The sequence below is a fragment of the Staurois parvus genome, unplaced genomic scaffold, assembly GCF_062004578.1.
Source record: "Staurois parvus isolate SC_StPar_1 unplaced genomic scaffold, SC_StPar_1.0 ptg000019l, whole genome shotgun sequence".
NCBI lineage: Eukaryota > Metazoa > Chordata > Amphibia > Anura > Ranidae > Staurois > Staurois parvus.
In genome coordinates, this window is record NW_028317815.1 from 2225576 (window position 1) to 2248574 (window position 22999).

General features: G+C 40.4%; 1 protein-coding gene across 2 annotated transcripts in view; it reads right to left on the reverse strand.

Moving 5' to 3' along the window:
• The window catches only part of ZNF800 (zinc finger protein 800), a 146126-nt gene that overhangs the window by 79845 nt on the left and 43282 nt on the right, over window positions 1-22999 (reverse strand). The window contains exons 2-3 of one of the 2 annotated variants that reach the window (XM_089684468.1): window positions 20330-20427; window positions 20066-20177 (exon numbers count right to left, since the gene is read on the reverse strand). In XM_089684468.1, coding sequence (XP_089540594.1) covers window positions 20066-20177; window positions 20330-20380 — 163 coding nt within the window. In that variant the 5' untranslated portion in view covers window positions 20381-20427. The remainder of the gene's footprint in view (window positions 1-20065; window positions 20178-20329; window positions 20428-22999) is intronic. The other variant, XM_089684478.1, reaches the window with a different exon arrangement.

The following is a 22999-nucleotide window of genomic DNA, read 5'->3' on the forward strand; positions in this document are numbered from 1 at the left end:
CCCGATTTCCCCTTTGACCTGCAATCTCAGAATGCCAGGGAGTATCCTCAAGTCCAAGACAGCTTTCTGGGCTTTCCACTTGTTTAAAGAACAAAAAAAAGAGGAGATAGAGATACATACATACATACATACATATATATATATATATATATATATATATACTGTATATATGTAGCTTCTCCCCTCTAGGGATAATTTCCACCAGCTGTCAGCCCCTTTAAAACTATCTTCCTCTGACGGGTTCACGTGATGCTGCCCCTTTAGCCCCGGTTCACATATATGCAGCCGTGCGGCAGAGTTTTGCGCAGGCGCAAGAGCCTATTCATTTGAATGGACTCTTGTGCCCCCTGACACGCAAGGAAGAAGTCCTTGCACTTCTTTTGAAAATGCAGCCTGCACAGGAACCTCGGTTCCCAGTACAGTTGCGTTTTCCAGTGCGGACAGTGTGCCATTAGAACTAATGGCACCCGCCCGCGGGTTCCAATTTTTCTGTGCTGTTGGTGCGGCTGCATGGATTTTCATGCAGATCCGCAGCGGCACCACCCTAACAGATGTGAACCAAGCCTAAAGCAGGCATGGTGGGGCTTCAGTCAGCTGCTGCAGACAGATGGATAGTCTTGCTGGTTAGCATTTGAACAAAATTGGAGGGTAAGTAGAAGGGATCAAAATGGTCAGTCATAGGTGTGTGTCTCCAAGGAGCTGCCCGTATCCAAGCACAAAATTATAAAGGGAACAGGCTCAAATAGTAATGGCAGGTTGGCAACAGTAAACCATGCACAAGACAGGGATACACAGAAACGTGTTTCCTGCACTTTTAGGCCTCTTTCAACAGGTACAAATGAGGGCAGATTGTCTTCTCTGAGGACTGTGCAACAGCCTAAGGGCAAGTTCACATGACATGCGTTTCAGTGTGCTTTTTTCTGCATCCAAAATGCACAGAAAGTAGGTTATATGGTTGTCAATGTCATACTTCACATCAGTGCTTGCAGTTCCAGTAGAACAGGCTGCATTTTTCCTGCACAGACCTGTACTGCAATGCGGTAAAACATCAAAAGCGCACTGGAATGCACATGTCCCTATTTAAATTGGAGAGGAAAAAAATTAACTGGAATGCATTAAAAACACACCGGAACGCAACAAAGACGTGCATGCAGAAACGCATCTGGACTGCATTTCTATAGTGTGAACCGACCCTAAATGCTGCCTCTAGAGTACTATAGACACATACACACTACAGTAAGTCTGTGGGTAGGCAGAAATGGATGCCCCTTGGATAAGTGATTACATGCAAGCAAGGACAGTGTCAGGCATTGATTTGTACAAGTCTCATAGTTGCTGCTGTTCTTACACAGTCTGTACATGAAGCAGGTCCTTTGCTGATAGCTGCTCATGTGCATGTCATTCATCAAAGCATTAAACAAACAGATCAATGCAGAAGGGCATTGCACAGAAAGTCCATAAAATAAAAACATTACATCTGCTCATCTTAGCCCCTAACTAAACTTATGAGACTGAGAAGAAATATCTAGTGTGTAAAATAAAAAAAATAAAAAATAAGGAAGTTTTGCATATAGTTCTACTCCTACAGCCCCCTATCATATATAGGTGAGAAAACCAGGTGACAACTATACAACGTCCACAATCTTGCCAGCCACTACCTCACTATACACACACATAAAAAGTTTTAGGCACTTGATAAAACTGCTATAAATAAAAAGCAAGGAATAGTGTGTATCCCGAACAATTCTTCTGGTAGTTGTGGCAGCAATCTTTCTTGGTCTACCTGTACATGGCTTGGTATCAAGAGATCCCCAAACGTTCCACTTCTTAATAGGTGATTTAACAATACTGATTGGCATATTCAAGGCTTTGGACATCTTTTTATGTCCTTTTCCATCTTTATAAAAGTTCCGTTACCTTGTTACACAGGACTTTTGACAGTTCTTTTCTGATCCCCATGGCTCAGTATTTAGCCTAGTCAGTGTTTCCAGGTAAGAGCTAACAAAATCATTGACTATTTATACACTGACACTAATTGCAATTTAAAAAGCCACAGATGTGGGACATTAACATCTAATTAGCATTTTAACCCGTGTGTGCCACCTTGTGTGTCTGTACCAAGGCAAAACATTCCAGGGTATGTAAACTTTTGATCATGGCCATTTGGGTGATTTAAAAAGAGCTAACCAACTATTTGATAATAAATGGCTTCATATGATCAACATCCTTCAACAAAAGCATTTTTTGGCATGATCAGTCATATTTTCAATATTGATGCCAAAATTTCACAATTTCTGCCAGGGTATTATTATTATACAGGATTTATATAGCGCCAATAGTTTGCTCAGCGCTTTACAATATAAAGGGAGACAATACAGCAACAATGCAGTTCAATACAAGAGGGATAGGAGGGCCCTGCTCCTTGGAGGGTATGCAAACTTTTGAGCATAACTGTATATAAGCATTAATAAAAGAGGATATGTGATTATTAAGATTTTAGACAAAGGTTTCAAATCAGTATTGATCAGTGAAATAGGTCTATTGTTACGAGTCTGGGGACTATGGTAATGTAAGCCATGTTCAGGGAGGGATCCAGAGGCTCCCAGTCCCGTAGGGAATTAAAGAAACAAGCTAAATACAGTGATAGCAAATTTTTTATAATACATCAAAGAAAAGCCATATGGGCCCAGGGCAGAGCCTTTCTTGGCATGCTTGATTACTCCGATAACCTCTTCACCAGAGATGGGGCCCCCAGCTTGTTTCTGTGAGCCACCATCAGACGGGGCAGAGGCAAGTCCAGCAAAAAAGGCATCAACAGCTTCCCTGGAGACAGTATCCTGACTGATATAGCCTAGAGTAAAAGACATGAAATTCCTCAATTATGTTTTGCAAATTTGGGGTATATCCCCCAAGGACAGATTCTATTTTTGGAAATGCATGACACCAAGCCTTTAGCTTAGCAGCCAACATTGAGCCAATTCTATCCTGTTGGCAGTAGAAACAAGCGTTAGTCCACCTTAAGTCCTTCTTGGCCCTAGTTGTCAGCGCTAGGTTCAATGCCAGTCTAGTAGATTCAAGTTTGGCAAGGGTGTCCCAATTGGGTTTGAGTTTATGAATTTTGCCAATTGACTAATTTGGCGTCCAATCTATGTCTATGCAGCGTTCCCATTTGACCCGTGAGGAAATTTGTAAAAGCTTCCCCCTCGTGGTAGCTTTGTGAGCAGTCTATAATGTGACACGTCAGCTGTGTAATTCACACAAGGCAGTATCCATTTCCGTACATATTAAATCGGGTCACTAAGAAGCGACTCATTTAAATCGCCAATGAAAGGAGCACAGCCTCTTTTGAGATTGCAAGAAGACCACACAGACCATAGAGTGATCGGACAATGTAGTTTCCCTAATATGGGCCTTAACCCCAGGAACGCTAGTGCTTGATACAAAAATGAGATCTATTCGAGCGCAAGTAGCATGCAAGGCAGAGTAAGGTGTATAATCTCTCCCCGTGGGGTGAGTTTCCCTCCAAATGTCCACCAGTCCCAAAGAATTAATGATTTTAGTAATGGCTATGCTCTTATTAGGGGGACGTTGAAGTTGAGCCGCCATCGCTCTGGATTTGTCTGAACTAAGATCTAGAGTTATATTGGAGTCCCCCCCCGAAAACCACCATGCCCTCCAAATGCAAGGGAAGGGTATGGAACATTTCTGAAAAGGCAGGTTTGACAGACATTGGGGCATAATAGGATACCAATGAGTACAGGTGGCCATCCATGGTACCATTCAGGAACAAGTAACTGTCACTAGGGCCCTTAAGCGGTGAAAAAAAACCATCCGCTTAGAAAAAAAGATGGCGGCTCACTTAGTCTTATCAGAAGCATTTGCAAGAAAAAAAGTTGAAAGGATGAAAAACTAAGCCTTGTTCCGGAAAGAGGAGAGACAGAAAGGGGCCAGCAGCAAGGGTTTAAGAGCCCGCCTTGGCTATATGGTATAAGGTGAGAGATCTGTGAAAACTTGAATCTCATGGCCCTGGATATGTAAAGAGGGGGTGTCCTGAGAACATCTCATCACAGCTTCCTTGACAGTGTAAAAATAGGTGAGCGTTTGTTAAACATATATTCCCCTCTGGATCGTTAGGAAAAGGTCTGTGATGCGATAACCTCCCTCCAGGGCTCCTGGGTGCTCCTGTCTGGTCCCTCAATAGGTGGCTTGCGGACTTCTCCTTACAGCACGCTCCTTGCCCAGTAAATGGATGAGTGGCTGAAAATTGATGCTCCCCAGGGGAGTCAAGACAAGGACATACCCATAGTGTAGTAGGTGATAGAAAAATTTATTGGCATATCAAGCTACTCGATGGTGTACAGCAGTGTGTATAAATGAATTGAGGACTAACCGTCCAGATTAAAAGATGGCCGCCGGAGCTCCACGATGCTCCGACGGCGTGACGTCACGGCGTTCTTGGCTCCTCCTACGCGTTTCGTGCACACGCACGTCGTCTGGGGGGAATTGCCAATGAACGCCGAGCCGTGCGTCGTCCTTATATATGCTAGGCGCATGCGCATTGCAACAGCGCCATATTTTGGAGGTCTAAGCCACAGACGGCTGGGTACTAGAACGGGCGCCATATTTCGTTAGTTTTATTCTCTACATTCACTGTCATAACAACAGTGCGTGTAATCGGCCAGATGTCATTGTTGAGTGTGCAAATATGGCTCCATGACAACCTATGCTGAGTATTTGGAAAACGGGGACCAATTAATATATACTCTAGTTAGCCTAGTAAATATGGAAAACGAATTAAACAGGGCATAATGTCTTATATGTGGCACTAGCATATAAAACGCGACTTAGGATATACATACAGTACAAAAAATATGCAAAATACAAAGTGTTAATAAAACATGTATAGTGTATCCCATGTTATACAATTAAAACATATAAAAAACATGTGAGAGCATTTTTACTAAAAAGTTAAAAACGGTGCCTATGAGTGTACACATTATACCGATCCACATTTGGTATTGGTCTATCACAATATCTGGCATAGAAGTCCTGTTGATACCAAGTTAAATATACATAGATAGAGTAGAATAACATCATCCTGATCCACTCTATCCAAGTAGCGATCAAAGTATAGATAGTCCATAGACTTTTAACTGTTGTTAATGAAGCAATTTAAGTCTATATCTATATTATGACCTTTTGGGTATAGGGTCTGGAGCTCATATATCCAGCGTGTTTCAAGTTGTGAAACCCCCCGAAGTCTATTTATCCCCCTCCAGTGGGGTTGTATGACGTCTATTCCAACAAACCGTAAAGATGAAGGATCATTATTATGTTTCCTTTTGAAATGATAAGATAGTGAGTGGTCTTTATACCCCTTTTTAATATTGCTAACATGCTCTCTCAGTCTATCGCGTAAACGTCTGGTAGTGCGTCCCACATACTGGAGTTTACAAGAGCATTCAAGAAGATAAACCACATTTTTGCTGTAACACGTAATACATTTATCTATCTTATATGTTCTTCCTGTAGTGCATGAGGAGAAATCATATATTTTCTGTTTCCTTACATTATTAGTTTTGCAGATAACACACTTATTGCATGGAAAGAAACCTTTAATGTTTGGTGCAATAGAGATATTGTTTGGTACATAAGAACCCGACTAAACCACCAGGACGGCCTATTATCAGTGGAATAGGGTCACTGTTTTCCAAAGTAGGGGAATATATAGATTATTTCCTGCAGCCACTGGTTACACAGACTCCGGCTTTCCTAAAGGATACGAAGCATATTTTGAATGACATCAAAGACGTTAGAATATCATCTCGGACCTTCCTAGTTACAGCGGATGTCACATCCCTGTACAGTAATATTGCACATGAAGATGGGTCAGAAGCCGCCAAATACTTTTTGGATACATATAGCACTTTATCTCCCCTACATATCAACTTCATTTTAACACTACTGCAGTTTGCAATGCAAAATAACTACTTTTGGTTTGATCGCAACTACTTTGTGCAAACCAAAGGTGTAGCGATGGGGGCTAAGTTTGCCCCCAGCCTAGCAAATCTTTTTATGGCTTATTGGGAGGAGTTTTTAATCTATGCTAGAGAGTGGCCGGAATTAGTATTTTATAGAAGATTTATCGATGACGTGTTTTTTTTATTATGGAATGGGGAGGAGGATTCCCTACATAACTTTTTGAAAACACTTAATGATAATACACTTAATATTGAATTTAGTTACACATTTAGTACTACAGATATACATTTCCTGGACCTGACCCTATTAAATGATAATGGGAGGATTATTACTAAGTCTTTTTTCAAGAAAACTGACAGGAATAGTTTCATCCCGCTGGAGAGTTGCCACCACCCAGCGTGGCTAGCAAACATTCCGAAAGGTCAGTTTACGAGAATCAGAAGGAACTGTACAGAACTTGATACTTATTATGCACAGGCCGAGGTTTTAAAAACTAAGTTTGTGGAAAAGGGATACCCCCAACATAGAATTGATGAAACTATTCAGCAAGTGGCCAATATTAATAGATCTGCTTTATTAGAAGATAAAAGGATGACTAATAAGTCATTATCTTGCCCTTTCCTAACCACATACTCTATACAACATGGGGCCATTAAACATATCATTAATAAAAATTGGAATGTTTTGTTGGCGGACCCTATCTTATCCAAAATCCTTCCAGAAAGACCAGAAGTGATCTATAAAAAAGCTATGGCGTTGAGACATCGACTAGCACCAAATGTTATCAACCCTCCAAACAATATCTCTATTGCACCAAACATTAAAGGTTTCTTTCCATGCAATAAGTGTGTTATCTGCAAAACTAATAATGTAAGGAAACAGAAAATATATGATTTCTCCTCATGCACTACAGGAAGAACATATAAGATAGATAAATGTATTACGTGTTACAGCAAAAATGTGGTTTATCTTCTTGAATGCTCTTGTAAACTCCAGTATGTGGGACGCACTACCAGACGTTTACGCGATAGACTGAGAGAGCATGTTAGCAATATTAAAAAGGGGTATAAAGACCACTCACTATCTTATCATTTCAAAAGGAAACATAATAATGATCCTTCATCTTTACGGTTTGTTGGAATAGACGTCATACAACCCCACTGGAGGGGGATAAATAGACTTCGGGGGGTTTCACAACTTGAAACACGCTGGATATATGAGCTCCAGACCCTATACCCAAAAGGTCATAATATAGATATAGACTTAAATTGCTTCATTAACAACAGTTAAAAGTCTATGGACTATCTATACTTTGATCGCTACTTGGATAGAGTGGATCAGGATGATGTTATTCTACTCTATCTATGTATATTTAACTTGGTATCAACAGGACTTCTATGCCAGATATTGTGATAGACCAATACCAAATGTGGATCGGTATAATGTGTACACTCATAGGCACCGTTTTTAACTTTTTAGTAAAAATGCTCTCACATGTTTTTTATATGTTTTAATTGTATAACATGGGATACACTATACATGTTTTATTAACACTTTGTATTTTGCATATTTTTTGTACTGTATGTATATCCTAAGTCGCGTTTTATATGCTAATGCCACATATAAGACATTATGCCCTGTTTAATTCGTTTCCCATATTTACTAGGCTAACTAGAGTATATATTAATTGGTCCCCGTTTTCCAAATACTCAGCATAGGTTGTCATGGAGCCATATTTGCACACTCAACAATGACATCTGGCCGATTACACGCACTGTTGTTATGACAGTGAATGTAGAGAATAAAACTAACGAAAAATGGCGCCCGTTCTAGTACCCAGCCGTCTGTGGCTTAGACCTCCAAAATATGGCGCTGTTGCAATGCGCATGCGCCTAGCATATATAAGGACGACGCACGGCTCGGCGTTCATTGGCAATTCCCCCCAGACGACGTGCGTGTGCACGAAACGCGTAGGAGGAGCCAAGAACGCCGTGACGTCACGCCGTCGGAGCATCGTGGAGCTCCGGCGGCCATCTTTTAATCTGGACGGTTAGTCCTCAATTCATTTATACACACTGCTGTACACCATCGAGTAGCTTGATATGCCTATACATTTTTCTATCACCTACTACACTATGGGTATGTCCTTGTCTTGACTCCCCTGGGGAGCATCAATTTTCAGCCACTCATCCATTTACTGGGCAAGGAGCGTGCTGTAAGGAGAAGTCCGCAAGCCACCTATTGAGGGAACAGACAGGAGCACCCAGGAGCCCTGGAGGGAGGTTATCGCATCACAGACCTTTTCCTAACGATCCAGAGGGGAATATATGTTTAACAAACGCTCATTTATCTGTACGTTCTGGTGAGTGTGCATTTCTTCTGCACCATTTCGCACAACGCCTGAATATCAGGAAAATACGAATTAAAGGAGAGCACTTGAAGTCACTTTATATTATAAACTGCTGCATGGACTAATTCCTTTACATATTGTATTGATATATGTATCAGCTCCTCATTTACTCATAGCGCTGCATTTTTATGATATATTGGTCCTTTAGGGTGTTTGGTTACCTTATGTTCAGCTGCTATTTACTCCTTATAGGTGCGCTCGTTTATATCCCTTTTACTAAGTGTAAAAATAGGGCTTCATTAGAATATCTCCCGGTAACCCATCAGCACGAGGAAGTTGTAAAGCATGGTGTGCTCTATCTTCCTCCAGTTTGTGATCAATGCTGTTGAGAAGTTCTTTCAGGAAGTCATGAACCACAGCAGGAATGTACTTTACAGTTTCAGGGAGCCCCCTAATTCTCCTAGTCTCCAACTGATCCTAGATGCGTGCTGTATTCTGATTTGTCGTAGCCACCATCAAATCATGCTTGTTTTCAAATGGTATCAAGATGAGAGCCTAGGCCCTGCAGATCTGCCTTAATATCTGCAATAATCTGCGAAGCTACCCTGGCCAGTCTTTTATCCAGCAGGTCAGAAAATTTACATGATCACATGATCAGGACCTCACAGAGGAGATCCCATACAGCGATTGGTGTTCCGCTGTGTCCTCTGGGCAGCAGATCGTGGTGCCACGTGCTCCCAGGGAGCGCGCACAGCTTGAAAATACAGGCACCGTTTATGAACAGTAACCTGCTCCTGCACTGCTCCCGTCCGGCCGTTCATGTACATGGGGCAGACGGGAAGTGGTTAACTACTAGCTTCCCAAGCCAATTCTGTCACATGAAAAATTTGTCATACATCTAAAAATTCCTTAGAACCCCCAAAGAGAATAAAATGGTATGTGCTGCAATTTTTTATGTCACACGGTAGTTGTGTAGCAGTTTTTCCAAGTACAATTTTTTTGGAAAAAAATACACTTTAATGAACACAAAAAAAAAAAATATAATACCCAATTTTTTGTAAAATCTAAAAGATGTTACTGTGAGTAAACAGAAACCAAACCTGTCACGCTTTAAAATTACGCACACTTGTAGAACAGGGAACATCTACTGTACTTTAAATTAACCATAGGCGATGCTTTAAAAGCCTTTATAGGTTACTAGTGCTGAATTACACAGGAGGTCTGGCCCTAAAATTATTGTTCCCACTCTGATGTTTGCAATGAGACAAGCGTGGTGCGATCGCCGTTTACTGTGTGCGAGACCGATGTGTGCATTCGCCTTTGACTGAAAAGCAGAGGCGCTTTAAAAAGGTTTACTTTTTTCTTTTGTTTTTTACTCTGTACTTTTAATTTTTTTTTTTTTCAATCAATCACTTTTATTGCTATCACAAGGGATGAAAAACATCCCTTGTGATAGCATGGGTCGTGGCAGGTCGGTTTGATCTGCTGCTTCACAAGCCAGACAAACCAGGCTTTTTCGTGTTACTGTCTTGCAACAATGATTAATTAATTTTTTTTCACACCCCTTAGACAACAAAACAAATCTTTTCATTTTTGACCAGTGTCAGTTTAACAAAAGTAACTACTGATAAAAATACACATTTTATCCTGTAATTTGTTACTTTTAAAATGACACTAAAATTAGGATTCTAGTACAAAGCATTGCAAAGTTATTTACGAATCAATAAAATGTTTCACATTTTGTTTTGTTTTTTTATTTAAATGTGAAATGTGTTAAAATGCATATAATTATTAACCGCTTCCCATCTGCCCTATAGCAGTAATACAGCTATAGGGAAGCACAGGTGCGCAAAATCATGTATATATTACACGTGATTTCGCATTTCCAGGTAAGGGGCACATGCCTTACCCGTGCCGCTATTCGCGGCCTCGGCTGGCAATCACCGGGTCCCGGCTGGTTATTACTCGCCAGCACCCAGTGATCGAGGAGGGAGAGCACTGTAAGTAAACAAAACAGTTCTCTCCCCAGTCAGCTCCTGCACACTGCTATGCATGGCTTTGCATAGCAGTGTGCTTACAGTGAAGCATACACAGCAGTTCGTAAAACCGCACACAGTTAACCCTTTGATCGCCCCACATGTTAACCCCTTCCTGCCCAGTGCAATTAGCACTGATCACTGTATTGGTGTCACTGGGAAGGTCAGTGACACCAAGTAGGTTCCCCCCAGTGTCAGAATGCCTGCCGAAGTCCTGCTATAAGTCGCTGATCGCCTCCACTACTAGTTAGAGAAAAAAAAATCCCAGTATATATACACGCACATCACCATTTGTAAACGTTATAACTTTCACGCAAACCAATTACATTTTTTTTATTTTTTATTTTTTTTTTTTTTTTTTTAGCAAAGACATGTAGCAGAATACATTTTGGCCTAAATTTATGACAAAATGTGATTAAAATGTATTTTACTGGACATGTTTAATAGCAAAAAGTAAAAAATATAGTTTTTTTCCCCTCAAAATTGTTGGTCTTTTTTTTTTTTCTAATACCGCAAAAAAATAAAAAAAAAACAAAAAAAAAAAAAACACAGACAATCAAATACCACCAAAAGAAAGCTCTATTTGTGGGGGGGAAAAAAAAAAAAAAAAAACGACAATTTAAATTTGGGTGCAGTGTTTCATGACCACGCAATTGTCAGTTAAAGTAACGCAGTGCCATAAACCGCAAAAAATGGTCAGGAAGGGAGGTAAATCCTCTGGAGGGCAAGTGGTTAAATGAACAAAACGTAAAACTTTTTATATTTAAAAAACAGCAAGAAAATAATTGAATGGAAAAGCAGAATAAGACATTAATTGGGACAGATTAGAGTAAACAAAGTCTTAATAAGGGCTAGGACTAAGCCCCAGGTAGGCGGGGCAAAATGCTTCAGGTTGTGTGGTTAGGTAGAGACATGTAGGCTGAGGCTACTCCTTATTGTAGAATTACCTGGACCTGTTGGGAATAGCGATGATCCTTTACGCTTTGCATTTAGCCCTCTGGATTGGTTATCAGGATAAGCCTGCACCCCATGCTCTGGAACACAGGAATATGTTTTTGCCTCTACTTTGAGCAGCGCCAAAAGCAATGACAAGTCTTAATAAGGGGGTAAAACAGGAAGATTTAACAAAAAAAAAAAACCCCAAGAACCTGACATCTGAAATAGAAGTTCTTCCTTTTGAAATGCAAATGAATGAACAAAATAGATACAAAAAAGTAACTATGTTACTTTACAGGGCCAGTTCACACCAGAGTGCGGTGTGGCAAACCTGCATTACTCAAACTGCGTTCAGAACTCATTGATCTTGCAATCGGCGGTTGGTGTCAGTGCTGACATCGCAACATCCCAAACACAGGTTGCAAATGCAGTGTGTCTGCACCAAATCACATGGTACAGAAGTACCGGGCGATCTGGTTGCTGTGCATTTTGTAAAGTAGTGCATGCACAGCTTTTGGTGTGGTCTAGCATAATTTCAGTCCAAATGAATGAGCTGAAATCACACTGCACCCAGATCACCTGTGAATCACGCAGGATTAACACAGTTTCTGTGCGATTCATAGTGTGAATTGGCCCCTTAAACTTTCCATTTCACAGTAATTCTGATAAACACCAAGTCAGGCTGCTATTTTGTGTACAGAGAATTGCTTGGGGGTGGGAGGGGGAGCTCCGACACCAGGGCAGAAGGACTGGATGTGCTCCACACGTCCTGTGTACTAGGATGACCTTTTTTTGGGGGCGTTTGCAGCACGTAAAACATCTTGAATTAGTGAATGTGATTGCTAAAGATTCCTCTACCACCCCCAAGAGGAAAAAAATGGGAAGCCCTTTCCTGTTTTTGATGTTCAGGATGACCAATTTAGACTAAAGCTTCTCCCATCCCAAGCCTTGTGCTGCAATTGTCACATGCTGTCCTGAGATCTGGCTTGCAAGACAGAAAGGGGACACAGCCACCAGCCCTCTGTAACCGTACTCAAACAGACCACCAGGTGTATTAAAGTGGTTAGCACTTCTGCCTGGCACTACTAGGGTCATTGGTTCAAATCCCAACCACGGCACCACCTGCCTGGAGTTTGCATGTTCTCCCTGTGCCTGCGTGGGTTTCCTCCGGGTACTCTGGTTTCCTCCCACACTCCAAAGACATGCTGGAAGGTTAATTGGCTCCTGTCTAAATTGGCCCTAGGATGTGTATGTATGAATGTAAGTTAGGGACCTTAGATTGTACGCTCCTTGAGGGTCAGGGACTGATGTGAATGTAAAATATATGTGTAAAGCGCTGCGTAGACTGATGGCGCTATAAAAGTACCTGAAATAAATACTAAAAGGAGTATAGGGTAACTCACCAGCCCTCTGTAACCCCACTCCAACAGACCACCAGGTGTAAGAGTACAAGGCGACTTAAAACATGCCACGCCCACCACCCATGTAAGGTGCATTCATTGCCACTTCTGGTAAAGAATAAAGACTCTTAAATCTCAAAATTCCCCAATGAAGTGACTCACTCTGACATTGCAGCACAATCCAGGTACCTGAAACACACCAGAATGCGTCAGACCATGCGCCCAGATGAGGGAATCCACCAATTCCCACATGGCTGGGAGCTTGTGGTGAAGAGGGTAAGCCAGAGCTATTTCCTGACCCAGAAGCTGATAAATATATATTTCTACCTGAAGTACTATTTGTTGCCAGAAAACAGACTGCCCACTCCTCGATGCAGGCACTCCACCCACATTTCAATCATAGGTCAGTGTAGTTAATCTTACTCCTCTGTATAAGAAGCTTGTTTATGTTCACAGGCAATGCCCCACCAAATACAATAAAATATGGGACCTGAGGCATGAACATTTTGCTACATGTACATGAAAATGTTTCTGCAGTGGGTGATATGAATACGAGAGCGAGCAGCAGTCAGCCCATGGGTTGCTTGGGCTCCTAGCGGCTTTATCCTATACAAATATAATGAAACCCTCTCCCCACATTTCATCCCCATGGAAAAGCTGATTGAATGTTTGCCAGACTCTGCCAACATGCTGCTACTTGGGTGCAGGGCTGCAGTTTACATAAACTCTTGTTATGCTGTGACCATTACCTTTGGGTTCTCATGTGCCAATGTACAATTTTAAAGGCCTCATGTACACTACTGCTTTTAAACTTGAGTTTAGGAGCTTGTGGCATTTCTTAAGACCTGAACTCTGCTCCATAAAAGCTTGTGTACACGCATTGGCAATCAAGTTAGTAACAAGCAATGTCAAAAGACTAAAATAAAAGAGAAAATTTTTTTTCCCAAATGTAAAAAATCCATAGAGAGGTGGGTGCTGTGTCTGCCAATGAACTTAAAGAAAGGGATTTTACGGCGAGTTACAAAGAAGAAAAAAATAAAAAACATTTTCGCTTTCATTCATTGACGGACATAGAGTCTTCAATTCTCAACCATAGGGACGTCCCAAAGCAGTGCCAGACAGTGAGCAGTGGAAAAACTAAGGCCAAAACCAGGTCAACTGGATTGCCTATGCAGAAAGGGGGTTTATATCAGCCAGGACTGCCCATATGTGGTGTCCAGTTTCTTTTTCTGCCTAGTATCATACTCCTGTAGGTGGCACTGTAAACCCTATGGTCGAGAATGGAAGACGCTGTGGGGTTTATTCACTAAAGCTGGAAAGTCCAAAATCAGACTCCCTTCTGCATAGAAACCAATCAGCTTCTAACCTCAGCTTGTTCAATGAAGCTTTGGCAATGAAACCTGGAAGCTGATTGGTTTCTATGCAGAAGGGAGTCTGATTTTGGACTCTCCAGCTTTAGTAAATAAACCCGTGTGTCAATGAACGAAAGAGAAAATGCATCTAAACACTAGCTGTGTGCAGTGCTTGGGTGTTTATTCATGTCAATGGAAAATACTCTGGCCAATCAAATGAATAAACATCCAAGTGCTAAACGTGGATAAACGCGGTACTGTGTTTACACGTTTGCTGCGTTTAGCATATTTCTGCTGCCAAGAGCTAAACGTCTAGGGGAGTTCATGTGTACATGAGGCCCAACTTGTACAACAGTTTGAATGAGTATATGTACCACATTCTGTTTATTTAGAAATTCCCTATATGAATCTTTGTTTGCGGTTTTTTACATTGAGACAAACTCGGTCTTTATTGAAGTAGAAGCATCAACAAAAACGTAGCAAACAGGAGTTACTGTGAAAAGGATTTATAGGGTGCATCTGCTTCAAGGACCTTTATATTCTTGGAGATGACAGCTGGTATGCAGAAAGGACTGCAGAGGGCACTGGAGCAGCACTTCTGTGAGTTGAAGCAGACTCTGAAGGAGCAAGAGGAAGAGGCAAGAAGGCGCTTCCAAGCGCAGCATGTTCAGAACTTTAATATAAATAACAGTTAAAAACACTTGCAAAAGATATGTATAAATTTCAGGCTCATCATAAAAAGTCTAATGCAGGGCTCCTGTCACTGTATTCTGAAATCCGGTCAGCAGCTGCAGGGGGAGCACTGGGTATAGTGGCAAGAAGGCTACCGCTCCTCCGGGAAAGCTTTGGAACGCATGCCGCCCACGTGAAGACTGGAAGTGACGTCAATGGTGCGGTGGCATCACTTCTGAACCTTGCGCTCCACGCGGACGGCATGCGTTCCAAAGCGTTCCCGGAAGAGCGGCGGCCATCTCGCCACTATACCCAGAGCTCCCCCTGCAGCTGCTGTCCAGCACTGACAGGAGCCCTGCATTAGAGGTTTGTGAACATACTACACTTAGAACAGAACAAGAGTTGTTGTGCTTGTGCCTGCAGGAGTAACAGAAACATAAACTGAAGGGTAGTAGTGGTTGGGAGTTTTTAACTTCTCTCTATGCTAGTGTTTCCTTGGGGGGGGGGGTCTACTGTACAGACTAGAATGGGGTTTGTAGATTCTGCACAGTGTATTGCAGACACTGTGAACCACTCCCTCCCCCCCCCCCAAGAGTCCCGCAGTAGCTGTGATAAAGAGCACTTCTCATCGTCTCTCGAAGTATTCGCTGAGGAGGCAACAACTAGTGGACATTGGAGAATGATTGCCTAGATCTTCTGTTACAATTGCTACCCAACAAGTAGCCTTCTGGTGAGTGCATAGTGGTGGTGGATCACTCTTTGGACCCCAGAGCACTGTGTGGAACCGGACACTGTTGTGATTATTTCAAATGGACCGCACTAAGGTTACAAATCAACTAAATCAAATGTGCAAAGTAAAGTGATAACAATGAACAAAATTCAAATACAATATTAGTATTCAGTCCCGACATGTGAATTTTGGTGCTCTGTCTTTAACGGTGAACCTCCATACTGAAATGACAAGTGCTTCACTGTGTTCACACTGGTGCCCCACATAGATGTAAACTCACTGTGATTTCATGACCACCTATCTCTAGGCAAGTCACACTCGCTTTTGGGACTATCCCAGTATGCAATATGGTCCAGATGGCCGATATTCCTTCAACCTCTTAACCGTGGTTGCTGGTAGTAAATAACCTTCCACTAGGGCTGTATCAATATTAGAAAACTCCTCTCCTCCAAGGACAGCATTTCATATTTTCAGGAAGGGTACTTCCTGAAGACGAGCTATTGGTTGAAACGCATCGAGAGCTTATGGCGCAATTTCCACTGACGCCACTTCTGGTATTTGGAACGCACGCTGGAAAGCAGTGGCCATCTTAATTCCCATTCATAATTAAAGCTGAATACACCCAGTGCCACTTTTTTTGTGAGTGGCATTTTTTACTGTTTGACCCCATATTAAAGTTCTATACGGTTTTACATTATGGGATGTCTGGCTTTGTTTTAATTTATGCTGAAAAAATTAAAAATACTGCCTATGAAGGAGAGGTGTTTTCTAATATTGATGCAGTCCTAGTGGAAGGTTATCAGTTACTACCAGTAACCACGGTTAAGAGGATGAAGGCATATCGGCCATCAGGACCATATTTTCATACTGGGATAGTCCCAAAAGCCAGTGTGACTTACCTAGATATAGGTGGTCATGAAAGGACAGTGGGTTTACATCTATGTGGGGCACCAGTGTGAACAGAGTGAAGCAATTGTCATTTCAGTATGGAGGGTCACCGTAAAGACACAGCACCACTGCACAAAAAATTCACATGTCGGGACTAAATACTAATATTGTATTTGAATTTTGTTCTTGGTTATCACTTTAATTTGCACATTGGATTTAGTTGATTTGTGACCTTAGGAGTGGTCCATTTGAAATATTTATGAGAATGAGTTCACAATTAGGAAAAAAATGAAATGTATGAAAATGATCATATATGGTACCTAATATAGCAGCAGTCCTAAGCGCAAAAGCACCCCCTTTCTTTCAATATACTTTGTTGTGATTAGCAATAGCACATTACTTTTTCACCGATACACATTGGAAGGACTTTTTTTTTTTTTTATGCGATATTGCATGGTTTGCACGAATATATATTTATTGTCATATCAAACATATCAACTGCTAATAGAGTGGAAATGCTAATACAATCCTAAAACCTGCATTTTACTTTCCTGCGCTCTAATAAATATCACTAAATATGATTAGCACTTAATAAGCTACTTCACAGGTTCATATCCTACACAAACAAGTATAAACTGTATACTTTCTGGTCAATTGTATCCATCATTTCTAACTTCAAAAAGAAACTCTGGCACAAATTTGTGCATTCTGTAAGATTATCCACACTTCCACAGTAATGTTCTATTTAAACGAGATCAGAATAGAGGAACCTTGTTTTCCAAATCAACTCTTTCATATGGCATTCAGTAGAGTGTTCAGAGTGATCAATTTATAGTTAAAGTTGTTGTAAACATCAGAAAAATGAGCAAAGCATATCCCTCTATATGTTGTGCGCACAATTAGGCAAGATGCATTTTTGAGAATTTTTACTATTGAACAACTACAGTGCTCTCGGTCAATCCAAATATGTTAATAAACCTCAAAACCTAAATATTTAAGTAAAAAAGTGAGGTTTTGGCTCTTAGAATATCTGTGTGCACAATTATTGGGCAACTATTAGTCTCGGTTCACACTACTATGACCTGAAAGTCGTGCGACTTTGCCAGGCAACTTGAGTACTTGAGTGCAACTTTCAGGGAGTGCCTGGGTAATCTTCCTGTAATATTGGATCCAAATCACATCAATATAGATGAGGATCCAACTTGGAGGCGACATCCATTAACGTTTATGGGCACAAGTCAGATATAAAATCGCCTTGAAGTAGTACAGGAACCTTTTCTAAAGTCAGAGTGACTTCAGTAGTGAAAATTAAGACCAATTAAACTACCATGGAATTTCTCATGTCATGCGACTTGGGGTCTCACAAGTCGGATCCCAAGTCGCTGTAGTGTGAACTAAGCCTTAGTGTGCAGAATTATTATGCAACTAAATGAAAAACAAAAATTCTCACCTCACATGTTTATTTTCATCTATCCAAGTGAGAATAATAAACAACTCAAAATTTACAAATCAAACATTTCTTAAAAAAGAAAAAAAATATATATATATATAATCAGTGACCAGTATAGCCACCCATCTTTTTAATGACAGTCCTAAGCCTTTCTATTTATGGAGTCTGTCAGTTTCTTGATCTGGTGAAGATCAACTTTTTGTGCAGCAGCAACCGCAGCCCCCCCCAGACACTGTTCAGAGAGGCGTACTGTTTTCATTCACCATAAATCTCTTGTTTAAGGGCCCACAAGATTGGTTTTAGGTACGATGAGGAAGGGGGCCACGTCATCATGTTTTCATCTTTAAGACCTTTACTGGCTAGCCACGCAGTGGAGTACTTCGATGCATGTGAAGGAGCATTGTCTTGCATACATATCATGGTCTTTTCGAAAGATGCAGGCTTTTTCCTGTACCACTGCTTGAAGAAAGTGTCTTCTAAAACACTGGCAGTAGGTTTGAGAGTTCATTTTGAGTCCATCTTCAACCCGAAAAAAGGTCCAACTAGCTCATTTTTAATACCAGCCCAAACCAGTACCTGTCTCCACCTTGGTGTTTCAGTCAGAGTGCCCATTACTGATCCAGCTACAGGCCCATCCATGTGGTCCGTCAAGAGACACTCATCTCATCAGTCCATAAAACCTTAGAAAAATCTGTCTACAGATATTTCTTGGCCCAGTTTTAACTTATGTGTCTTGTTTAGTGGTGGTCGGGTTTCAGCCTTCCTTACCTTGGCCATGTCTCTGAGCACTGAACACCTTGAACTTCTGGGCACTGCAGGTAGGCTGCAATTCTGGAATATGAAAGCACTGTAAAATAATAGGTTCCTGGTAGCTTCACGCTTGATTCTTCCCAAATCTTTGGCAGTTAATTTGCATCTTTTTTCTCAACACATTTCTTGCAACCCTGTTGACTATTTGCAAGAAAACATTTGATGGTTCTGTGATCATGCCCCAATATCTTAGAAATTTCAAGAGTGCTGCATCCCTCTGAAAGCCTTTACAATTTTAAATTCAGTTAAATCTCTTTATTGGCCCATTTTGCCCAAGGCTGCCTAATAATTATACACACCTTGATATAGGGTGTTGATCTCCTTAGGCCACACACTCCCTCATTACACAAATACACATCACCTGATGCTTAAATCCAATAAGCATTCAAGTTTATACAGCTTGGAGCTGGACAAAATGTATAAAAATGAGGATTTAGTCAAAACACTCACTTGCCTAATAATTGTGCACACCGTGTAGTGTGTACTCCTCTCTACTGACATGTTTTCCTGACACCAAAAGAAAAATGGTGACAGGGAAGGGCACAGTCTGTGATTAACAGCCTCAGATCTGTTCCTGTGTACTGCGTGAAGAGTGGGCATCACTTTCCTCCAACCAGCTTTTGGAGTTCTCCCAACTGATGTAGCTTCAGCACTCCACCCCCTGCTTTTCAGAGCTGAGAGATCCTGTGTAAATTCTGAACTTCGGATGGATGCATGGGAAAGATGGCTTAGGTAAACAGGTACAACCTGTGTAGGAGGATTTGCTTTATCTCTGTGTCATCTGAGGCCAGTCACTTCACTGGGTATAAGTAAGGGTTTACAACCACTTTAAGGCGAAGTTCACACCTATGCAGTTTGCGTTTGAGCCGCTTCTGAAGTGCGTTTTCTGCACATATGTTTACACTTTTTCCCCCCTTGTTGCTAGACAAATTAAAAACGTATCAAAAATATGGCAAAAACGCATAAAAAAAACACTACATGCTTTTCTGCAGTGTCTGCATTGAAGTCTATAGAATAAAAAAAACACAACTTTTTGCATTTAAAAAAAGTCCCTGACCCTTTCCAAAAAACACAGAGATGTGAACGTGTCCCATAGGAAATCATGTTAAATGGATTGTAGTGTGTTTCTGCAAAACACTGCAGAAAACGTTTAGGTGTAAACCTAGACTAAAGCATTCTTTTCTACGCAGATAACTGCAATCTGCAGTTATCTTTGCTTTTATAGCAATGCTTTGCTCACAAAAACAGAGGACCTATATTACACTACACAATCTCCTTTTGGCAGACATATTGCAGGTTATTTACTAAAACTACATGGTGCAAAATCTGGTGCAATTCTGCATAAAAACCAATCAGCTTCCAGGTTTTTTTGTCAAAGCTTAAAATGAACAAGCTGAAGTTAGAACCGGATTACAAATAAATGAAATAAATAAAATAAATGCACAAGTTAAAAGGGTACCTTGATTACAGTAGCCATGGTGATGATGATCAGTCTGGCAATACTTGTCCCTCACCGCCACTTTTTGAGGAGATAACCTAGTTTCTTCTGTGTCCACTGCATGTTTGCTCTGCTGTAAAATGAAAACAAAAAATAATTAGAAAGCAATAGGTTTTTTTTTTTTTTACGTTTTACCAACACAGCACAGTGCACAACTCAAATACACATGCGCTTTCACATGACATGCAAGGATGCAGTTAAAACAAGGATAAATTTGTGGAATACCTTTCTTCGCAAATAGTGCATCTTCCGAGAAGTAATGTTATTTTTTTCCATTGTTTAATTTAAGGCAAAGGAAGCATTATTAAACTTGCTGCGACAGACTGTAAGAGAAAAGTATATTTTATGCAGTAACCAAGAAATATGATGCTATGAAATGACTGCAAAAATATGTTCTATTGCAACTTGGATAGCAATCAAATTGCTGCCAGAGAAGATTCCTTTTTAGTTAAAAGAATAGATTAAAAAAATAAAAACACTATTTGGGTTATTTGTATGATCCCTCAAATTATGAAATGTGCCTAAACAATTTTAAAACAAAGTATAAAAGTTAAAAAACGTATTTAAAGCACCCCTACTACAAAGAAAGAAAAATCAGTATTACAACATACAGTACCTTCAACATATCTGCTTTACTCGTGCAGACCCCAAAAGAATCCTATATAAAAGCATACCTTGCTAAAAGGGGGCTACTTGAGCAGATCAAGGGTGTGGGCAGGAAAACAGGTTTTCGTAATTGACAGGTACACAGGCTGTGGTGATGTGTTTAGCTGTGTAACTACTGTGGTGTGTGTGTATGTGAATTTCAAAACCTGTTGAGAAGAGTTGTGCTTTGCTTTTTTTTTTTTTTTTTTTTTTTTTTTTTTTTTAATTTAAATATTTATTTTTCAAATAAAACAATACACATTTCCATAATGTAAAAATATAACATTACAAAATCTCATAAAACACTAATTTCATATCATTTTCTCCCCCTAACCCCCATCCTTTCCACCCTCCCACCCTGCTTCAATATACCCCTGACATCTATCTGATCGACTTGTATCTCACATCCTCTGGATACCGAGGCTTGGAAAAGAAGAAGAAAGAAAGACAGGCTAATTGCTATATTTTCTCCTTTTCCTTGGCCTTTCCTCTTTTCTCTTCCTTTCTTCTTATCCTCTCTTTCCCTTTTCTTTATGTTTACTTACTCACTCAGTACCTTCCTTTACCTTTACTTTGAACTCCTCCCATTTCCCCCATTTCATATGATATGTCACCATCCTATCTTCCTGCATATAATAAAGTTTTTCCATTCTAGCAATCTGGTCCACTCTATTCATCCAATCCTCTTCCCTCGGTACCTCAACCCTACGCCAAAACCTAGGAATCAGACTTTTTGCTGCGTTTAAGTAACACATTATACCCAGTTCTTTATATTTATTTCCAGGTAATATTGAGTTATGAAAAAGACAGGTTTCAGGGTCCAGTCCTATCTCTATTCCAGTGATAATCGTGATTTGATTTCTAATTTTTTCCCAATATACTTGTATTTTTGAACATTCCCACCATATGTGATATATCGTGCCCAGCCCTCCACACCCTCGCCAACACCAGGGTTGGTTCTCCTCACTCAACTTGTGTTCTATCACCGGCGTAATATACCACCTTGTCAGACATTTAAAATTCATTTCCACCTCACGCATACTAATATTTTCGTGTACCATTCTATATATTTTCCTCTGTGTGTGCTCTTCCCACTCCACTCCTAAATCCTTTTCCCATTTTTCTATGTACTTTAATTTGAACTTACTATCTAAATCCGTGAGAGCTTTATATGCTTTAGCAGTGCTGTGTTTCCCATCACCTCGGTCTTCTAAGTATTTCTCAAATTCATTCCACTCTTTCCTAGTTCTAAGGGGGTTCGTCAATTTCTCCACAAATTGTTTCAGTTGATTATATCTCCATATATCTATCCTAGTGAAAATTCTTCCCTCTTCCCTTTTCAAATCCTCCAGTGTTCTTAAGTTTACCCCCTCCATTACATCTCTTAACTGAGCGTCTTCCTTCATAATCCATCTACCTGAAATTTCCTCTTTACCTGGGGGGAAAAACTCTGAATTTCTTAGTGACATTAATAGTGAATTATAATCCCATTTCCTCTGTTTGTGCATTTTATCCCACTCCCTTATTACAATGCTCGTGTATATACTCGTGTTCTCCTCTAATTCTCTAAACTGTGGTGGCACCCATACACTCCTACCCAACTCCTTTCTACTAAGTGTATTTTCAATTGTGACCCAATGTTTACGCTTTGATTATATATCCAGTCAAAAATTCTTGCTAAAATGACTGCCCTGTGGTATCTTTTAAAGTCCGGTACTCCCAGCCCCCCCTTTTCTTTATTTCTGCTTAGCACTTCATATGATATCCTAGGTTTTTTATTTTTCCATATATATTTAGTTACCATTCGCTTAATTATCCTAAAATACACCTCTGGAAGATTAATAGGAATCATCTGAAATTTATACAGTATTTTCGGGAGAATTACCATTTTTATCAGGTTAATACGACCCAGCCAGGAAGGATTTCCACTACCCATTTTCCTCAATTCCTCTCTAATTTCGTTTAACATTGGGATATAATTAGCTTTATAAAGATTTTTCTGTGAGGGAGTGAGTTTTACTCCCAGATACTTTATTTCTCTATCTTTCCATATAAAGGGAAATTCTCTCTGTATGTTTTCTTTTTCACGCTTTGGAAGATTTATATTTAATATCTCTGTTTTGCTCGGGTTAATTTTTAGATTTGACATTTCCCCATATTCATTCAGTGATTTCATTAAGTTAGGAAGTGTTATTCTAGGGTTTCCAACATAGAATAATAAATCATCCGCGAAGGCTTTTATTCCCCTTA